This window comes from Pangasianodon hypophthalmus, chromosome 26 (assembly GCF_027358585.1).
Source record: "Pangasianodon hypophthalmus isolate fPanHyp1 chromosome 26, fPanHyp1.pri, whole genome shotgun sequence".
NCBI lineage: Eukaryota > Metazoa > Chordata > Actinopteri > Siluriformes > Pangasiidae > Pangasianodon > Pangasianodon hypophthalmus.
The window spans coordinates 6,025,331-6,046,912 of NC_069735.1; the positions used below are offsets into that span (position 1 = coordinate 6,025,331).

Below are 21,582 nucleotides of genomic sequence, written 5' to 3' on the forward strand. Positions count from 1 at the left end.
GTCTCTAGAGTTTACATAAAATGTTGCAGGGGAAAAAACATCCAGTGAGCAGCAGTTCAATGGGCTAATTTGCCTTGTTGAGAGAGGACAGAGGTCAGACTGGTTCAGCTGACAGGAAGGTTATGGTAACTTAGATAACCACTCTTTACAACTGTGGTGTGCAGAAAAGCTTCTCAGAATGTACATTTCGAAACCTTGAGGTGGATGGGCTGCAAAAGCAGAAGATCACATCAGGTTCCACTCCTGTCAGCCAAGAAGATTGAGAAAAGGCCAGGAAATGTTTTTCTGATCTCCAGCTGTCCAATTTGAACCCTTCGCCTGGCCTGCATATGTGCTGCCCTCAGATTTTCAGTTTTCTACAGTATACAAAAATGCAATGCGGGAATGTTGAAAACAAGATCCTTCACAAGTGTAATACCAACACTTTGTTATAGATAGACCAGTTAAATTGGCTCGCCTATAGTCATAGCACTGAGAGACAAAGGCAGAAGGAAAGGCCCAGAGTCACTGAGACTGGAATGCAGTAATCCTTGTATTTGTGCTCCGGTAAACAGTCTTCCTAAATCAAACACCATTTTTACTGATTTGTAAATGTCTTACCTCTGATTATACTTTTGACTTTTGATTTTAGGAGATTTTAATATTCATGTCTATTATTCCTCTAAACTTATGGTCAGTGAGTTGTACAGCTTCTTGGCTTTAAACCTTGTGCAGTCTAATAACAGTCCCACACACAGTTAAGGCCACCCTCTCAGTCTTATCATTTGGTTTTTCTATTGCCAGCATTGCAGGTTATATGAGCAGGTTTTATGATCATAGGCCAACTGTTAAAACCTGATTGTCGCTGTCAGTCCATAAACACTCTTAGTATCGGTTATTTTTCAGGTCTTAAGAACCTCATGAGTTCCACTGTGTCTAGATCACCTTAGCTGGGAGTAAATTAAGTAGTCCCACTTTTTCTACTCGGCTTGGTCCACCATCTTTGACTCTGACACCAGACAAAGTTCATGCCACAGCCCTTCCTGGATCATACTACCCAGGTGAGTTAAGCAGGAGTGTCGGAAAGCAGAGTGTAAATGGATGACTGGCAGAAGGTACAAGATTTAACCAGACTGCCTCTCTGTTTTAAAGGCTGACCATAACACTTCTGGTTCTGATCTTTCATCTGTCCCAGATGAATATTTTCAGTCAGTTTGAACGTGTATGCTTTTCCTCCATGCCTCTTAAAAGAAACATTTGACATAAGTCCTAGAGTGTTGTCCTTTTTAAATGCCTTCTTAATTTAATCTGGCACTGTTCCTACATGCGGTCATAAGTCTCATCTGAAACAACATAAATCTGTACCTATTTCAAAACTACCTTTTTCTTTAGTGCTGGGAAAAGTTGTTCTTTCACATCTGTGGGCTCATCTGATTAAAAAATGTATTTTTTTTTTTTTACTTTCCAGTCTGGTTTCAAACCTCATCATAGTATAGCAAAAAGGTGACATGATTTATTGCTTACTGTTCATTCTGAGAATTATGCTATCGTAATCTTATAATTTCAGCACCACTGTGAATCAGTGAGTGCCACAAACACACATGGGCCTTAAGGGGTAGTATTGAGCTGGTTTGAGTCTTATCTCAGTGACAGGACTTTCTTATGTGGGTAGATTCTTTTCATTTGGTACAATCATTCCACTGCTATGTTGACGATACTCAGCTCAATCTGTCTAATGAATAATATCTGAATAATGTGATCACTAAAGCATGAGTGTCATGATGATGATAACATCTGGTTGGAAATAATATTCTTCAGTCTGTACAGATGGCCTACCAAATCTATAAAGCTATTAAATAACATAGAAACATTGCCACAATGTGTTAAACAGTATATCAAGTCATTTTTGACTCAGGTTTTGATCATCATCATCATCAATCATTTGTCAAAAGCATCAAATTTTTTGCCAAGAGTAGCTTTTTTCATGCCCTAAGTAATAAATAAAATGTCACTAAAAAAAATTGGCAGAAATATTAATGAATGAAACTCTGAGGACTGAAAGAGAGCAAAACTGCCAGCAAAAGTGCCTGGATGTGTACAGTAAAATGATAGTTTGCTTCACATCACTACTGATGTGGACAGGTTTAAGAGTGTCCCACCCTCAGCCACTAGAAGGCGTCAAAGACTTTTCATTTTACTTTTCATCTGTTGCTATGTTGGCCATTATTATTATATCCAACATGTAATATTTTCAACTTTGTCTCTTAATTAGGACTACTTTCTGCTGTCAAGAATAGTAAACTATCTGTTTTACTTCTTGCTACTTTGCTTTGAGATGAAAACCCTGACGTGTTATTTGAATAAGCAGGTCTTTCTAAACTCATTTTTTTAACCTTCAAACAAATACTTTCTCAAATGGGATTAAAAAGCTCGGTGGTAAAGGATTCAGAGTTGTGGTCATTTGTAGCCACAAGAATTTGTTTTATCAGAATTTCTTTTTAATTCTTCCTTTCATCTCCTACTAATTTGTCTCATTAGAAATCCATGCAGCCCTCATATAGTGGATTATTTGTAACCAAGAGTTACAAAGAGTTGCATTCTCACAAGCAGCCAAGCCACTTTTATTCGATGATGTACCCCCACCGGTCACTTTATTAGGAACACCTGTACACCTGCTCATTTATGCAGTTATCCAATCAGCCAATCATGTGGCAGCAGCACAATGCGTAAAATCACGCAGATACAGGTCAAGAGCTTCAGTTAATATTCACATCAAACATTTGAATGGAAAAATGTGATCTCTGTGACTTTAACCATGGCATGATTGTTGGTACCAGATGGGCTGGTTTGAGTATTTCAGAAACTACTGATCTACTGGGATTTTCAATTTTTCAATTCATTTCAATTCAATTTTATTTGTATAGCACTTTTAACAATGGACATTGTCATAGAGCAGCTTTACAAAAATATCCAAATTTCAGATATATATTTTAAATTCAGAAATTTTCCCTAATGAGCAGAATCGACAGTGACAAGGAAAAGCTCCCCGAGATGATATGAGAAAGAAACCTTGAGAGGAACCAGACGCAAAAGGGAACCCATCCTCATCTGGGTGACACCGGATAGTGCGAGTGTAAATCCTTTCCCTTCTATAACTGTATACTATATAATCAGAAAGTGCAGTTGTGTAACTAGGAACTTATGAGGATTTTCAGACACAACAGTCTCTAAAGTTTACACAGAATGGTGCGAAAAATAAAACACATCCTGTATGCAGAGGGTCTGCAGGCTGAAACACCTTGTTGATGAGAGAGATCAGAGGAGAATGACCAGACTGGTCTGAGCTGACAGGAAGTCTATAGTAACTCAAATAATCACTCTTTACAACCGTGGTCTCTCTCATCAACAAGGTGTTTCAGCCTGCAGACCCTCCGCATTAGATTATGTTTCGAAAAAGGATTCGGTCCTGTTTCAGTGGTAATTGTTTAACAAACTTTTCCCTAACAAGTTTAACTGCCCACTTATTATTAGCATATGTACAATAATGTTGCATTTCTTTGCAGATTCTTTGCAGAGAGACAGCAAAAAAAGTTCAATAGAATAGAATTGAATAGTTCACTGATTTAAAAGTATGATGAAAGTAATTGTACAAAGTGTGACTGGAGGAAGTAGGTATTAAAAAAGTACAAGTAGCGAAACTATGTGTAAACTAAGTTCATTATGCAGTTACGGACATAAATGGTATGTGTGTGAGAGAGAGATAAACATGCAGGTGTACTGATATAAATTGTGCTGTATGTAAAATGTGATGACCTTGATAAATGTTTACGATAAAATCATAAACAGGATGCCATAACCATAACCCTGTATCTTGCAAAAATATGCTGCCTACCTATTCAGATATATTCAAATTCTTTCTCTTTGAGGCTCACTACCTAGTTTTTGATAACTTTATCATTATCATTATCATTATCATTATTATTATTATTTGCAGTGTTACTGTTACTGTTAAGTGCCAGTTTTTTTCTATTTTCTCAAAATTTCACCACTTCCCTTGACAGAAAGCAAGGTACATCCTTCCATCAGTACAGACACAGACCAAAAGATTGCCAGTGTGGTATTGGGGAAGGTGGTGGCTTCCGGAGACTGCATGTTAATATCAGCGATTTCACAACACCTGCACAACTGTTGTCTGCCTCATCTGCAGGTTTTATTATGAAAAAGGACAGCTGATTAGGTGTATTTTGGTGTTAATTTCTTTAATGTTAAAATGCGGAGCTCATATGCAAAATGTGTAAAGGTTGGCAGTTCTGATACAGTGTTTTAAATATTTATTTCTGGTATTTTCCATCTCACCCCTCACCCTAGTGAGTCCTTGCAGTTTTTTTAAGTAGTGGAATTTTTTCCTTTAGTTTCAAAATGATCCAAATCCTTAGAATCAATATGTTGTGATGCCTGCCCTGTAGAAAATATTAGCTTTCTTTCCGTAATGTCTGAAAGGTCGGAGACACTTGTAGAAGGATCTTGGCCCACCCTTCCATGCAGAATATTTAAAACTCCTTTATATACTTAGATTTATGCATGTGGATGCCCTTCTCCAGTTTTCAGTGGAGTTCAAATCTAGAAACTGAGAAGGTTATTGCAGTTTTTTTTTTTTATTTTGTGTTTATTTAAACAGTTCTGTGTTCATTTGGGGGTATTTGGGGCTCATAGTCTTGCTGAAAGCTCTATACATGGCTAAAGTCTGAACTTCCTGACAGAGGCAACGTGGTTTCGGACTGAAATTTCCTTAAACAACCCCAAAGCATCGAAGATCCACATCCATAATTTACAGTAATTCATCAGGAGTTTTTCCTTGTTGCCAAAAATGCTGATGACATGCATAACCAAAAGGTTTGATTTTGCTCTCATCTGATGCCTTATCATGATTATTCTTCTGATAATGGGATTTAGCAGTTGAACTAGAATTAAACTGTGTCATTCTAAAACTGTGATCTTTGGGATCTTTTACAGCTCTAGTATACTGTATAATATAGTATATTTTCTATATACCTCCATACTAGTTCCCCACTGTGTACTAGCCTACTGTCCAGTATTGTAGTGTGTATTGTCCTGCACTAGTATTTACAATATTGTGTTGACAATGTATATCTCACCAGAGAGAGCAGTGAATGAGCTTTCATTATGCTATACTGCTAAAATAACAGTAGAGTTGTATAGAATTGAATAGATTTGAATTTAACTGAATTTTTCATGGGTCCAATTTCTAGCAAATTTCTAAACTGTTTCAGACATGTGAAACATTGTGTAAACGGCCCCAATTGTGCATAATCACTTATGTATTTTTACGACATCTAAAGACTTACCTCTTCATAAAATACTTAAATTAGCACTTTCACAAAAAAAAATAAATAAATAAATAAATCACCTCCCCAACAGAGTGATGGTATTCCTAGTTTGTGACATAGCGAGAATGTATTTTTGATAGACTTCAAAGCACTATTGTAAGTCGCTCGGGATAAGGGCGTCTGCCAAATGCCATAAATGTAAATGTAAATACCCCAGGTAAACAGGATATTGTTAAAGGCAACAAGAGTTCAAATCAAAAATAACTTTTCTAGAATTTGTTTGCATTTATTTAAAATTTTCATTAGGGGTGTCAAAACTTTTAGCACAAACAAGAGCTTGCTATTAAAAAAATGCTGTTATTTAAAAAGAAAAAAAAAAAAAGCTCTAATGAGGGAAAAAAAAAAGAGAATTATTTTTGTTAGAATATTTGGTTACAATTGTTTGAGTGTAAAATGTGAATTATGGTGTGTAATGTTTATTTTATTCAATCATTCAGACTCATTTATATGAATGGTGCCAATAATTCTGGAGAGCACTGTATTAAAGTGACAGATTTTTAACCTTTTTTCACTGGAGTTATGTTCTAGAGTAACCACCTCAAACCAGCATTAGAATATACTCTCTCTAATAAATGAAATTGCCAGTATCAGCTTGAACCATTCATGCACGGCACTGTATGGCTATCAGTATGTGTGTTGCAATCAGATTGTTGCAATATTTTAAGAGGAAGGAACATGAGTACATGAGCACAAACACTTTCTTTAACCCGCCTCTACTGATTTCGTTGATAGTACCAGAGCAAACACTCCCTCTTGTTTCAAATACCAGCTCTTGCTTTCTTCCCACCCCAAACCTCACAAATATACAGTGTAGAGTATTGGCTTCTACCTCTGGCTCATGTAACATCACCGTCCACAGGCAGACTGCTGCAACAACAGGTAAGCATTACATAATATTATGACATGACATCCCTAGAACTCAAACCATATTTTGTTAAGAATGGAAAATACTATATGTTGTGAGCTTGGAGAAAATGAGAGTCTATGTAATGTGTTAAGGTGTGTTCTTATACCATGCATGTGCTTTGGATGGGTGTAGACAGGCTCTCAGTAGCAGGTCCATTCCACTGGAACTTGTTCTAGCCTGAGGTGGAAAGGGTTAGCATTCCTTTGAACACACACACACACACACACACACACACATGCGCGCTCAAGAAAGCCATTGTACAACTGAACTTCAAGGGTCATCCGTGTACATAAAAAATTCAAGCTCTGTTACAATAACCATAAAAAAGAATACATGTCTGAGCAGGAAAACACTAGGACTTTGCCCGGTATAGCTGCTGTTTATAGTGTAGACAGGATGGGCTCTACAATAATATTGACTTGTGCTCATTCCAAAACATCTTTTTTTGACAGTTTCTGGAACATCTTCGGAAATAAAGGTTTGCCAAGATTTAAATGTCTTATCTTTGTAATACATTTTATTGATTCAAATTTCTCGCTAAAATTGAAGAAACATATATTTACATAATTATTATTTTTAAAAAAAGTAGCATTTTCTATGGTGAAATTATTGACACCCTTTAAAAAAAATCATTAAAATAATCATTTTTAACTTGCTTAGTCCCTTGCTTAGTTGCCTTTGACCATAATTAAATGGTTGCCAAACTCAATGGTGAAGAACCCATTTGCACAACTGCCCTCCATTAGGACAAGCAGTATGAAGACAGTTGCATGAAAGAAGCCTTTCTGGAGAGTAACCCACAAAATGCAGTGCATGAATTATGCCAAGCATCACTGGCATGACAAGCATGTCATATGAGACCAAAATTTAAAAATAAAAGGGGTAAATTTATGAATTTACAATTTATTAAATTCATAAATAAAATAGAATAGAATTGAAAATTTTGGCCCAGCACACCATTAACATGTTCTGCTAAAAATGGGAACTACATGAGACTTTACAGAAAGAAACTCAATGCTATTATTCTCTCTTGAGTGAGCTTTACCAAATGTTACTTTTGGCAGTGATCATTCATTCATTCATTCATTCATTCATTCATTCATCTTCACATCACAGTAGATCCTGAGACAATACTGGTAACACTGAGAATGAGACAGAATAATTCACCCTGGATGGGACACCAGTCCAACGCAGTGCACCATTCACACACAGTAGTGGCAATAATTGAATTGAATTGAATTGAATAATTCAAAACCATGTGAAGGATGCTGATAAGTATTGTGTTTACTGTATGTAGTTTTGGAAAGGCCTCAGTGATTCCTGTTGAAATACCACGGCTTCTCCCCATTCTTCATTAAAAATCATTCTGCACTGGTACTATTCCTACCTTATAGGAGATTGTGCTGCATGCAAGATATTATGTTGTGCATGAGCTTCATGGTATGAATCCCTGTGATCTATTAACAAAGACAGATTGTTACACTGCCACCTGGCAATGTTCCAATCATGAGTAATAGTTTAGTCATACTTGTGTACAAGTAAAGGATGAGGTTGACATTTTGTCTTTTTTTTTTTTTTTTTTTCTTCTTTGAATGAGAAAAAATCCAGACTTGGACTACAGACATTAAATATAGTTTACAACTAAATAAATTTCCTGATTATTTTAGAGGAGTAAAAAAAAATTTAAATGCATTGCCAAAAAAAAAAAGTTTCACTATATTATCTCTCTACAGAAATCCAATGGACGCAGTACAGGTGTTGCAGATGGTAGTGACCGTGTTGATCTTCGTGGTGGGTGTAACACTGAATGGCCTGGTAGTTTGGGTGCTGGGATTCCGCAACAGGCACAAGAGAGGATCCATAGGAGGTGAAACACAGGGTGCTGGAAGCTTCCGGATGTACGTTGTGAACCTGGCTCTGGCTGACCTAATGTTAATTTTGCGCACACCTGTCATGCTAGGCTATCTAGCGCACAACTTTAACTGGCCCTTCGGAAAGCCTGTGTGTCAGTTGGTTATGTTCCTGCGCTGCCTAGGATTATATGTAGGGGCCTTTTTGCTGAGTGCCATTGCACTGGAGCGGTGTTTGTGCATATTACGGCCTGTCTGGGCTCGAATGAGACGCCCACGCTGGGTGGTGCCACTTGTCTGCATCCTGCTGTGGGCATTGGCTTCTGCCCTCTCTGTGCCTTACATTACAGCTGCTGGACTCAAAGATATATACAACACAACCCAGTGCAAAGAAAATGTTAATGAAACTGGACGTACAATGATGCTTGTGGTGGAGTCAGTGGCAGGTTTCATGCTTCCATTGGTAATTTTCTTATCCTGCAATCTGGCTATAATTATTACCGCAAAAAGGGCTGAAAATGTGTCATCAGTGTCCAGCATGGCTGCCTCCACACCTACTTCCCCTACTGGATCCATTTACACAACACAGAGGATGACCCGTCTCTACCGGATCCTCTTCGTCACCATGCTCCTGTTTCTCACTTGTTGGGTGCCGTACTTCACCTGCCGCTTCCTCAAAGCACTGGCTACTGCACACGATTGGAAAAACCTTTATAACGGAGCAGAACAGGGCATATACGTGGCATTGTTCCTGGTATACATCAAGAGCGCTCTCAACCCAATTTTGTATGTATTTGCTGCTCGCGGACTGAGCCGCACTCTCCGTGCCTCACTGCTCTCAACGGTTGAGCGAATCTTTAACGAGGATGTGTCCGAGTCCTTGCGCAGGAAGTCCTTGCGGAGAAAAGACTCACAGATTTAAGTGCAAAAGTGTCTGTGGATTACTGTTCAAAGATAGATGTTACAAAATTTGCTTGCTCTCTTGAGAAAGCTGTGGTCAAAACTAAGAGAAATGAAACAAGTTCCTGAGAGGAAGTCTATCTGACCATCTGATGATGTAAGAGACAGGACATGGACCTCAAATATTAAGTTTGTATAATTTTTAATATAGCCAGAAACCAGAAGCAGACGAAATGGTGAACTATTATGATTCCTCTCACCCTCTTCAGGCCTTTGGTCATTGTCATTGTTCAGAGTTATGCATTATTAAGATATCTTCCTTACATTTATACTTAGTGGAAAAGTTAACTCAAACTGTACACCTATTGAAGAGAAGGCATTAAGTTATCTAACTGAGATTTTAGCGCATTCACTTCTTTTCTTGCTCAATATTTTTCAGTGACATTCAGTGTCACATTATTAAGAAATCCAGTGTAAAACTAGTGAAGATATGTATGAAATATCAGGAATGGTAGCTTTGATCAAGGACAATGGCCCTAGAATGACAGATGAAGCTTTGGGACCTTTGTTTGGGCAGAGTGTACACATGAGAAGGTGAGTGATCTGAAAAGACTGAACGATTAAAGCGCTGCTGCATTGGTCTCGTTATGTGGCAAGGGCCAAATCCTGCAAAGTTTTTCCTTTTATGTTAAGGCTATTTTAAAGTGTATACTGTTGCACTATTAAGGATAAACCTATGCCACAAATTTCATTAAAAAATACTGAAACAATTTGCCAAATACAGTGACAATTGTTTAGCATAATATATTTAAGTAAAATGGTCCAATTGTTAATAATTTTCAATTTCACTATCTGAGTACCACTATTAACCAAACAGACCAAAACACATGTTTAGCAAGTTTATCCATACTAGTCAAACAAATAAATGTCTTGCAAATGTATCTAGATTAACAATGTCACTTTATTTACATTCATTTCAATCAGGAAATCATGTATTTATACAAAGCTGATCATTTGACTGATCAGTTACACTGGACTAGAAAAAGGAAAATCTGAAAATTCAGTTCCCTATAAATGTTGATATGTTATTTTTGCTTATATACTTGCTTGTGTTATAACAGTGACTTTGAAGTTAATATAATTTGATTTTGATTAACATCTAAAGTATTATGATATTATGATCTTATTGTAATAAACAAGGATGGTAATTTATAACTGAGTCAACAATGTTTTAAATCAGAGAATAGTTACACTTCGAGTTACGGAATTTTTGCTCATTAAAAAAAGAAATTAGAAAACACTGATCCAGTTGTTTGGAGTTACAGGGTGAGTCACAGGTGATCCATCCGCTTATGTGCCAACTCCAAAAAGGCTTTTACATTCCCGGTTACTTTTCTTTTCTGAAGAGCCTTCATGACAGCTTTGGGATCGGGCACTACTTTCATGATCTTCTCCTAATAGACCAATCAGATGTTAGTCAACAGTTGCAAAATTACAATATTATCTCATGAGCTGCTCAGCACTGTGTATTTCACCAACACATTTCAACACAGGCAGCTCACAAGCAGACAGCAGTGGTTAAGTCTGCTTACACTGCAGTCTTTAAAAGTCTAAATGTTATTTTATTATTACGAGACTATATTGAACAGGCTATAATGCAGAAGTTCTTTGTTTTGAAAGAGTTGCAGCAAGACCTTGGTTTCTGCTATGCAACATAGGAAAAAGGAAATTGTGACTGGTGGACTTGGTTCATGCAACTCTTGGAAGGCTTGCTTTCAAAGGATATGTGAAAAAAGTTTAGCTCTTTATAAAATATTACCAATAATATTTCCTTTGATGCCAATGAAGTTGGCAAACATTTCAAACAGACTAAATTCTTCTCTACTTAAGCAGATAAATTAATCCAATGTTGTGCAAGAGGATTTTAACTTCATCCACTCCTACAGCAAACCAAATGTAAGCAGAAACCAGCTTAAGCAGAAACGAGAACCTCTATTTTAATTCTGGAACTGTTTCCTCTATATATCATTGAAAACCTTTTACAATGCAACAGCTGTTTCTTGTAGTTGCACAGGATCACTTCTGCAACAATCTTTTGACATTTTAAACTGTGTAGATGACCAGAGATATAGAGATGGAAATGTTTTTGTCACTCTTTGTTGCAAAATTACTCAAGCAGTCCCTTTTGTTGTGCATATACTATATACATCAGGGGCGATTTAAAGACTACCTGGGAAGCCCGGCCTCCCCTAAAATTTCATTAAAATGGGGCAATGAAATATTTCTATATTAATTGTAGAAACGTGTCTATATTATTCATCATCTCTTGGTGAAAATCAAATTATCAAATAACTCACTGCAATATCAGGCAATTTGTTCAATTAAACATTTTTGGACAGTGCAGCCTGCATGAAAATCAGCTTTGAAGCCCCCAATGCACTGCCACTGTAAGTCCAATGATGTACGGCTTCAGTGGGCTCCTATAACAGATTCAGTTACACTGTGTATAAATAAAAAAATCATGCAACATTTATTGGACAGTGCGCTCTTAGCTTGTCCTGGGCACACGGCTTCTTCTCCAATGATGATTGGAAGATCTTTCAAAGGGAGTGAAACTCATAACCAACTGTCAATCAAATGCTAATAAACATGTCTGACATTCAAACTTAAACATACATGAAATACACGATATGGCCAAAGGTTTCTATACACATATTTGTATAGAATGTCTTTGTACGCATTACAATTTCCCCAAACCTGTTCCAGCATGACAATGCCCCTGTGCACAAAGTGAGCTCCATGAAGACATGGTGTGTGAAGGTTGGAGTGGAAGAACTCGAGTGTCCTGCACAGAGCCCTGACCTCAACCCCACTGAACACCTTTAGTATGAACTGGAACACCGACTGCGACCCAGACCTCCTCACTCAACATCAGAGCCTGATCTCACTAATGCTCTCATAGCTGAATGAACACAAATCCCCACAGCCATGCTCCAAAATCTAGTGGAAAGCCTTCCCAGAAGAGTGGAGGTTACTATAACAGCAAAGGGGGACTAAATCTGGAATGGGATGTTCAACAAGCACATATGGATGTGATGGTCAGGTGTCCACAAACTTTTGGCAATGTAGTGTATTAGCACCAGTAAGACAGAGCTATAGTAATGATCAGTAGCCTAATTCATAATGGTTTTACACAACTTGTATAGCTTGTTATTTTATCATTGTAATTGGTATATTGTAAATATTGTGCATAAATCATAAGTATAAAGTTATGTTTATCTGCATTTGTTTTTTGTCTATTTACAGGCATACAGTGGCATAAAAATTCAAACTTTAATTTGTTGTTAGAATGTTCTGGTTATTTCAGCTATGTACTTTTAAATATAAAGTTATGTACTTTTAAACTATACTATTATAAGTGTGTCTCACATCTAATGTCTAGATGTGTGTGTGTGTGTCTCATGTGAAAACAGGAAACCTCTTATGATTGGTCAGCACAACTGTCTTCAAAAGGCTTCTCAGAAATTATTCCGTTAAGATGTTGTGGTTTTTACAATCTGAAGAAGTGTTAAAAGAATTGCCACACTGAAAGCTATCATTGACACACACACACACACACACGAAAAGGTTGCTCAGTATGCTTGATTATTGTCAGAAAGAAACACATTGTTCATTTAAACATTGTTCATTAGAGAGGAATGCAGAAAACTACACTGTGTGGCTTCTGAACCAAAAGCACAGAAAGCTCGTGCACAGTAGGCTTTAATCAGAGGGAATTATTGCTCTGTACCTGTAATGTGGGCTCATCTTCAGGATAAAGTGGTAAAGCAGGAAGGCGCAAAACAGCTTGCTCAGTCAGCTGAATAAACTGTAGAAAGTAATTTGTGTGATACATGTTACATCAATATGAGTAACTATTGAAACGATCCATGATTGTGAACTCCATCATGTAATATGTGCTTCACTGTTATAAATGGTAGTGACCTTGCGACAGAAAGCTTCGGGATTCAAGCAAGCCTTTAAAACTAGAATGAAAAACCTCTCTTGACGATACGTCTCTCGTCAGAATAGCTCCAACCCTAACATCTGCAGCAACTTTTATTTTATGACTATGGCTATTTTTCACCAAAGGAGACATCCATATCCCTATCAGAGTCAACATACAGCTTAAAAAACTGTCAAATTATGGCTTTTAACATGTCTGGAATGCTCCATACCCATTACAGTGTATTATAGGTATCTCCTTTAGCTGAGGTTTGCGATTAAGGCATGTCATGGCACCACAAACTGAGCTAAATTTATTATTTAATTTAGTCTCGAGTATATCAGAACTGAACCAAGAACTGCATCAAGACTTATTACCTTCAAAAATTCATGTCAGTTCAGTCAGCTACACATATTTGGATTATGGTTCAAAATACTGCTAACTAGACCGAAATATTGAAAACATCAAGACATTTGCCGTATGTTTATAAAATAAATAACTTCCCTCTGATTTGAAACATAATGGCAACATAAATACAGTTTGACTACAGCAGCTTGACTACTCCCTGAGAGTTATTTGGATAGTTAAAGGGGTTCTACATGAAACCTTCTCTGACTGGAAAAAGCTAATTTAGGTTTTTACAAAGAATCTTTATAGGTTCCCCCAAGATTAAACCTTTTTAAGAGTAAAGTAAGACTTTATTCTTGCCTGAAAGAAGATTTACCAAAGACTTTCTGATCTACAGATCTACAAAAGACTGCTATTCATTACATGCAACATATCCTAAGAAAAGTGCAATCAACATTATTTGTTAAATGAACATGGAAAGTTGTCATTTAATAAAATGGAGACCCAGTGCACAGGAATCACAGTGTGAAGAGCAAATACTAAATCTCGGAAAACATGTAAAATAATATTTGGCTAAAACTTTTTAACCTAATGCCTTGTGTTTAAAGATTTGAAGGCAAACTATTTTACTGAATCACAGAATTAGAGGCAATTCTGATTTATAAATACTCATATTTATTGCAGATTTTAGAGGCTAGTATACCTTTTGGTCTTATTTCAAAAGCAAAGATGGCTCCTCTGTGAATTTTAGAGCAGACACGAACAGCACAGCAGCTTCTAAACATCTGACTCACCTGAGAGAAAAAAAGTTGTTGCCTAAACTATGACTGTTGCTGCACATTGTTCAAGATGATGTCCTAATCAGTAACATTTACCCCCACAAACAAAACACAATCCCAGTTATATGGCTACATTACAGGTACTTAGGTACTTCTTATTTTACTAACAATTCTTGAGTCAGGATAGGCAACTTCCCAGCAAATATACTTCAAGTTTACTAAATATTAAGCTTCACATGAGTAGGAAAAAAATATATAAACTAATGTGATCTAGGTAAATTTCAAAATAAGTATATTTAAAAGTATCTTAGCCGTTAGTACATACCTTCTGTGCATTTAACTCTTCTTCCTTCAGTTTGTCCCTTGTGATCCTGCACTCATGCTCCAAACGGTCCATCTTTACCTGCAGCTGCTCCAGTTCGCTAACCACCGCCTGGCTGGTCTCCTTAAAACAAAAACACACATCACAGACTCAGGAGAACACCACTGCAGGTTACACAGCAATATCACAACCAAAACTGCAATTAAAGCTTGTGCAATTAGTCAGGAACCACAATTTCCAATTCATTGTGAACGGCATGGTATTTTCTATGAAGTGAGCTAACTCAATGAACCAGTGAGCCAGTGTCCACTGTAGCCTCCGGTTCCTGTTCTTGGCTGACGGCAGTGGAACCCAATGTGGTCTTCTGCCGTTGCAGACCATCCGCCTCAAGGTTTGAAACGCTGTGTGTTCTGAAATGCTTTTCTGCTCACAACGGTTGCAAATAGTAGTTATTTGAGCTACCAGAATGACCAGTTGGGCCATTCTCCGCTGACCTCTCTTATCAACAAGGCATTTCCTCCCACAGAACTTCTACTCACTGGATGTTTTTGTTTTTTTGTTTTTTTTAAAAAACATGACACACTCGTGTGTGAAAATCATTGAGGTCAGATATTTCCCCCATTCTGATGTTTGACGAGAACGTTAACTGAAGCTCTTGACCTGTACCTACATAATTATATGGCACTGCTGCCATATGACTGGCTGATCAAATAATCGCATGAATGAGTAGGGGCACAGGTGGTACTAATGGTAGAGGTGCAATATATGAGGAACAACACAACTATGTGGGGTTATAAGATGTTTGTCCTTGTTAATTCCAGGAATGGTTGCACATGTAACCTCAACATCAAGGAAAAAACAGTCCCATTCTGGAAAGGGCTCTTGCTCTTCATAAATGCTCTTCAAAAGAAGACCGAACAAAGGTGAGTTCAGGTAGATCAGAGATGGTCCACTCCTCTATGTTCAGTGTCACACACTACTCAACTAACCACAAAGCACAGTGTCATGTCAAAAACCACAAGTGGACTTTGCAATCCATCCCTGTTCCACAACCAGTGAGGGCATATAATAGGCATATGGAAGGAGTTGACGGGAGTTGACATTTCTGCTAAACAAAATAAAGAAACGGTTTTCATCAACATACTGTAGCTGTGGTGAGTTACATCGTTCACCAAGAGCAGATGATGGCTAAGCAATAAAAACCCTGAAAAAATTCTGAGAAGCCTTGTCTCTGCAGCATGTGACGTGACGAGGCCACAATTTTGTAAACCACTGAGTCAATAGTGGCAGCAGCTGTCATACGACCATCGGATATGGCAGAGAACAGCTGCTAGATTACAGTAGTGGATACAACGGTCACTACTAAAAGAGACAACACTTCAGCTGGGAGTGGACACTGTGTACTCAGCCTGCAAAGAAAGAATCATAGCAGGACAATATATAAGTGCAGGTCTTGTCATTTGCCCTTTTGTATAACAGCAGTCCTGCTTCGTTTCACCGAGTGGCACGACCTCAAAGACAGCCAAGCTCAGTGATATGCTCCCAAAATACTGAGGGCCGTTATAAAGAGAAACTGGACACTGCTGATTTTTTTTATCTTTATCTTGCTCTGTTGTTGCACTTACCAGATCATATTTTTTATAAATAGTTATTTTGCACCGTAAAATCCAACTATTTCCTTAGACTACATTTCTGAACATAACTATGACCATATTAAAGTAGGTATGTATCAACACCTATCTAAAGGGCAACCACCGAAAACACCAGAATTTGATTCCTTGAATGTGTTTTCTTCATAAAAATGTGTTTCGCCGCATTTGTAGATGTCTATACCATTTGTTTCGAAGAACTTTTGCGCCATTTGGAGACATTCTACTGTAACTATCATTTCATTCAACACAAGGCTCTCCATGTGATTAATCTGTGCATTGAACAATACATTCAACAGACTGCATAATATAGCAGGCTATTCATAAAATAGCATTTAAATTACATGAGGTGAAAAATATTTAAACTTAATCAAGCTTACACGCCAGCCTCTGAAAAAGTAACTTTCTCTGTATCACAAATAGAAAACATACTTGTCCCAAGCATGCCGTGAGCCACTATGCAGCATACTAGTATAGTAACTCCTATGTTCAGCAGAAAGCAGAAGAGGGAAGACTCCCCAAAGCCTTTATGGTCTGGTGTATGGGAGGACTTTGGCTTCCTGGTAAGTTATGACAGCCACTGAGTGGTGGATTGAAACATTGCAATGTGCTGAATCTGGCAATCATGTGTGCAAAAGGCCAGTGCCAGAACCACAAACACGGCTTGGCTCTTTAATCAGGTCAAAAAAGGAAACCTAAGTCACATATTCAGGCAATGCTTATTTTTGCTGTATTGAAAATCTATCATATCGAGATCACCACTATTTTGTAATGAATTTGAAATTTGTGTATCATTGCTAATCCTTCAGCTGTCACCTTCCACAGAATTTTGTAGTTACAGATAATTCCTTCAAATTTTGGCTGCTTATGGACAAATAAGTGTTGCATCACTACACACAACTGGTACAAACATTTACTTTTTGTCTAGTCCTTCTTGTTACTAATGTGTATGCCATAAATACCCTTAAAATATTCCTCATACAGGGAGGAAGCTATTGAAGAAAAACAATTTCAGACATTTGACCTTGCTCCTGTTTGGATCAATTCCAAAATCTAAAGTTCATCTGTTGGTTACAAAGATAAATCCACATAAATACTGCAAACATTCAACCTTTTTTTTTTTTTTTTTTTTTTTAAGATATTACACTGACAAGAATTTCAGACAGATGGACAAGCCACTCAGTGGCGGAGGCATTCATTCAGTGTCTACATTCATTAGTAGAGTGTCGTTTGACACCACAAATGAACTGAATGCTAAACTCAGGCACCTCCAAAACAGGCAGTTAGCACAGCTTCACCTTTGTTAGTGGAATGCACTAAGGCTGGAGTTTAAAAATAAACCTGGACTTTATGAGCTTATCTCATATCAGAATCAGAATGAGCTTTTATTGTCAAGTGTGCTCACTCACACACACACACACACACACACACACACACACACACACAAGGAATTTGACTTGGTATGAAGCTTCCAGAACACACCACACATATAATATACACATATAATACAAGACACACCAACATAAATTCTAAAAGTAAATAAAAGAATTACTTTTTAAATAAAAGAATTACTTAGCTCATATAAAAAACATCACATTAAAAATCTCCAATGAATATTTCTTACTATTTTACCTCTAATTCCTTGATTTTCTTTTTGCCATGCTTAACCTTCCTGTTCTCTGTGTTGAACTGCTGGGACACATGCATCATGTTTCCATGTTTCTGAGGCGGCACAGGGAGTTGAGAACATTTAACTAGAAACCTGAAATAAGAAAACATTTCAGCTCGTTTTTCTAATGACGTAACAGCTTCAAAATATATCAGAGAACGAAAATGATCATAGATCATTTTGTATGTGTCTTACTGGTCTTTCAATGAGTTAAGGTGCTTCTGCAATTCCTCTTTTTCTTTTGTTTTCACTGGGAGAACAGATCTATCAAAGACAAGACGAAAAAGACGCTCAAATACTGAAAATTAATAAAACTACTAATTAATTTCAATAAAGGTCACCAGGTTGCTCACAGTATTGACAAACTCAGCATGTTGTCGAGGACCATGACGGAGGACTTGGCCAATGGTTTCCATTTTTCCTGACCTTTCACCTTTCTCGGCTCTGCAAGTACTGAGTCATAATAAGAGGAAGGTAAGAACAACTGGGCAACAGAGCTGTTAGTTATATGTCTATGTCTAAGCTGTGTACAGTAGCACTGTTTAGCTTTATTTTCAGACATGCAAGTCTAATCACACTTGATTAGAGATGTGTTTGCACACAGACCAAATGGTTTCAAAACAGCAGATCAACTGCACAATTCATATTGCCTTCAACATCCTGTTTCCAGGGAAGTATGACCTTTTAAAATATTTTCGTGTAAAACTCACTGTCCCCAGCATCATGCTACCAGAGAAACAGGATGTTTCACTTCTTGCTGGCTCATACAATGTTTATACGTAGAATTTGCAAATTGAAAATTGGAAATAATAGGTACAAAATCCAATATATATACTGGCCTCACTAATGTACTTGTGGCTGAATGAATGCAAATCCCCACAGCTACGCTCCAAAACCTAATAGAAAGACGTCCCAGAAGAATGGAGGCTGTTATGGCAGCAAAGGAGGGGCTAACTCCATGTAAATGCCCATGGTTGGTTATAACGTGTGATGGTCATGTGTCCACATAGTGCTTTTGTTTAAGGTTTATTTACTTTTAGTCACACCCAAGTTCTTTCACTGTGAGCTCTGTGTTCAGGTGGAACTGCACCATGAGTCACAACATCAGCATTCTTTATTCAACTTGTGTCCTGTGTTCACATGCAAGTAAGTAGTCATCAACAATAATATGTGTCCTTACAGGGGAAAACAGAGAGCAGTACATTAACAGTAAATTATCTTGTACATTTATAAATTTACTGCATTTAGCAGACACCCACTCACTCACATTTATCTCATTTTACCAGCAGGTGAAGCTGAAGGTGAAGGTGTAGGTAAAGGTGTAGGTAAAGGTGCAGGTAAAGGTGCAGGTAAAGGTGCAGGGGCAGTCGTGGCCTAATGGTTAGAGAGTCGGACTTGTAACCCGAAGATCGCGGGTTCGAGTTTCAGGGGAGTGAATGACCAGCGCTCTCTTCCACCCTCAATACCACAACTGAGGTGAGACCCTTGAGCAAGGCACCGAACCCCCAACTGCTCCCCGGGTGCCGCAGCAAAAACTGCCGCCACTGCTCCGGGTGTGTGTTCACGGTGTGCGTGCACTTGGATGGGTTAAATGCAGAGCACAAATTCCGAGTATGGGTCACCATACTTGGCCACACGTCACTTCACTTAAGGGCCTTGCAGTGGCAGCTGGGGTTTGACCTCACGGCTTTTCCTTACCACTGCCCTAAAGCAACCGAGCCCACTAATTTGAAGTTGTACATGAAACAGAAATGAATAGAACTCATCTTGTTTATAATGAGCAGCTGTGCCTAGTTCTCCAAACTCACCTTTCTTTCTTGGCTTATCTTGTGCACTTTCACCATCAGACAATGGTTTCTAAAGTACAGAAAACATGTACGTTACCTTATCTGCACAATAACATATAATGTAAACTGGAACTACAGCTTGGCCAGAATAAGAGGTAATGATTTCAATCTTACTTGCTGTAATCTTTTCCTATCTCGACCTGCGCCTTTAGGACCCTGCGTTGATGCTCTGGAGGAACCTCGAGCTGGCTTCATCTTGTACAAAACAACAACTAACAGACACGAAAGTGATTTTCACCCACTCTTATGATGGCTACTCAATTTAAATATGACCCAAACTCTCTCTCTTCATTGGTTTAAAACCCCCTACATTCACACAGGTGAGTAACTAAGTAACAGAGGCTGTATGGCCTGAAATGAATGTATTACCTTTAAATGTGTATGTGGTTTTATAAGGACTTTAATAATAACCAAATCTAGCTAGCTTGCTATAAACAAAGTTAGCTAAACATAATCAGAATGCTAAGTAACTATCCAACTCACGCGCAGTAATTTACGCTTTAATTATGTATAATACATGGATATTCTGTGTGTCACAGGTAAATATAACCTCATAATGTTCTGAGAATGTTATTCTGAATTAGCTGTTTCTGTTGACATACTCACCGGTTTCGCGGTTGTGTTTCAAAGCTTGTGCGCATGCCCAGTAAATCACCGTACGCTTCCGGAAACCATGTTAAGAAGGTCACCATGATAGGAAGACATGTTAAGAAGGTCAAAAATGAATTAGGCAGAGGTAACAGTGGACACCTTCACCTGAGTGGCCTCTGTGGATAGAAATGGCCACTTCTTCCTGATGTTGGAGAGGAGAAACCAGCGTGAGTGAGTCAGTTTAGCTGTGTAAAGCTAGAAGCGTAGCTATTTTTAGCTTAAATTTTAGAAAAATAAGCTACTTTGCTACACTGCAGGAACACAGGTTCAGAGAATTTTCTTGAATCTACCAATGACCACCCTTGGCAGAGAATGCATGTGCCAGATGAGTTGATTGAAGTTTATTTAAACCTGTTAAGAGAACTGGTGAAATCTTGTGAATTTGAACTCTGGGATCAGACATCCTGAGAGATCAGCTCATGGAGAAATGTGCACGTAAGAGTCTGCTTGACAATTCTTGCTGAAAGAAGGACTAACATCCATAAACCTCTAACAATTGCTAGAATCTTTGAGGTGGATCTAACAGAATCCAGAAAGTTGTCCTAATGCTGAACTTCACCAGGGCATGAGAAATGCACTTCATACAATAATGAAACTGAGAGAGAGCAAAATGCAGATTCAAGGGGCAAAGATCACAAAGACGACGTCTAATGTCATAGATGTGGAATTGCAAAAGGTCACCTTTTCTGTAAGAAAACCAGAATATTATGCCTGTGTATGTCGAAAGAAACAATATAATATGTATGAATGACCTAAAGAAAAAGGAAAATCAATCAAAATCTGGAGAGAAACCAGTAAGAGTACTGAATGAATTGCGATTAGATTCTGAAGAGTTTGTCTATTATATTAAAGGCAAGGATCGAAGTCAAAAACTGAAAATGGTCATAGACACAGGAAGTGGACAGAACGTCATAGAACAGAACGTCACAGAATAAATTTGTAAATAAAGAAATAAATAAAGTCACAAAATTACAGTGGATGAGAGGTTTTAGTGCCTTGACCAGGTACAGTAAATCAGGATAGGTGTTTACTAAACTGGATGCTTGAAAAGGCTTTTGGCAAATTGGGTTAGTCCATGAGTCAAGACATTTGACTACTTTACTGCACACAGAGGCTGCTATTGTTTCAGAAATGTTGTTTGAATTAGCCAGTGCATCAGAAGTTTGAACTGAAGGCAGTGAAGTGTCTGGATAACGAAGGATTAGTGTTGTCACAGTACCAGAATTTTGTCTTTGATACCAGTACCAACTTGTTCGATACTAATACGATATTATGACAAAAATTATTC

General features: G+C 37.8%; 2 protein-coding genes across 6 annotated transcripts; one reads left to right on the top strand and one right to left on the bottom strand.

Moving 5' to 3' along the window:
- Window positions 1-845: 845 nt before the first annotated feature.
- Window positions 846-10,259, top strand: LOC113537622 (C3a anaphylatoxin chemotactic receptor). 2 transcript variants are annotated; one of them, XM_026932218.3, is made up of 2 exons: window positions 846-1,040; window positions 8,028-10,259. In XM_026932218.3, exon 2 carries the CDS (start codon window positions 8,035-8,037, stop codon window positions 9,064-9,066), a length of 1,032 nt encoding a protein of 343 aa, XP_026788019.1. In that variant the 5' UTR covers window positions 846-1,040; window positions 8,028-8,034; the 3' UTR covers window positions 9,067-10,259. The 2 variants fall into 2 exon arrangements, with proteins under 2 accessions (XP_026788019.1, XP_026788018.1); XM_026932217.3 differs by lacking the exon at window positions 846-1,040 and adding an exon at window positions 5,977-6,266.
- On the bottom strand, window positions 9,988-20,364 carry cenpq (centromere protein Q). Of its 4 annotated transcripts, XR_003403780.3 has the most exons (10): window positions 20,250-20,364; window positions 19,758-19,855; window positions 19,605-19,653; window positions 18,150-18,249; window positions 17,992-18,060; window positions 17,760-17,889; window positions 14,482-14,601; window positions 14,081-14,171; window positions 12,835-12,912; window positions 9,988-10,498 (listed from the first exon to the last, which is right to left on the bottom strand). XR_003403780.3 is itself a non-coding variant. In XM_026932220.3 (9 exons), exons 2-9 carry the CDS (start codon window positions 19,836-19,838, stop codon window positions 10,376-10,378), a joined length of 750 nt encoding a protein of 249 aa, XP_026788021.2. In that variant the 5' UTR covers window positions 19,839-19,855; window positions 20,250-20,362; the 3' UTR covers window positions 9,988-10,375. The 4 variants fall into 4 exon arrangements, 3 of the variants coding, with proteins under 3 accessions (XP_026788021.2, XP_034156215.2, XP_053086100.1); XM_026932220.3 differs by lacking the exon at window positions 14,081-14,171 and having other exon boundaries at window positions 20,250-20,362; XM_034300324.2 differs by lacking the exons at window positions 14,081-14,171; window positions 20,250-20,364 and adding an exon at window positions 20,013-20,205.
- Window positions 20,365-21,582: the final 1,218 nt, after the last annotated feature.

Bases quoted from the DNA above. Each gene is read 5' to 3' on its own strand.
- cenpq (XM_026932220.3), bottom strand. From the start codon at position 19,838: ATGAAGCCAGCTCGAGGTTCCTCCAGAGCATCAACGCAGGGTCCTAAA. The intron at 19,654-19,757 runs GTAAGATTGAAA...TCTGTACTTTAG, and splicing joins ATAGGAAAAGATTACAGCAA to AAACCATTGTCTGATGGTGA. The intron at 17,890-17,991 runs GTAAGACACATA...TTCTTATTTCAG, and splicing joins CTTAACTCATTGAAAGACCA to GTTTCTAGTTAAATGTTCTC.
- LOC113537622 (XM_026932218.3), top strand. From the start codon at position 8,035: ATGGACGCAGTACAGGTGTTGCAGATGGTAGTGACCGTGTTGATCTTC.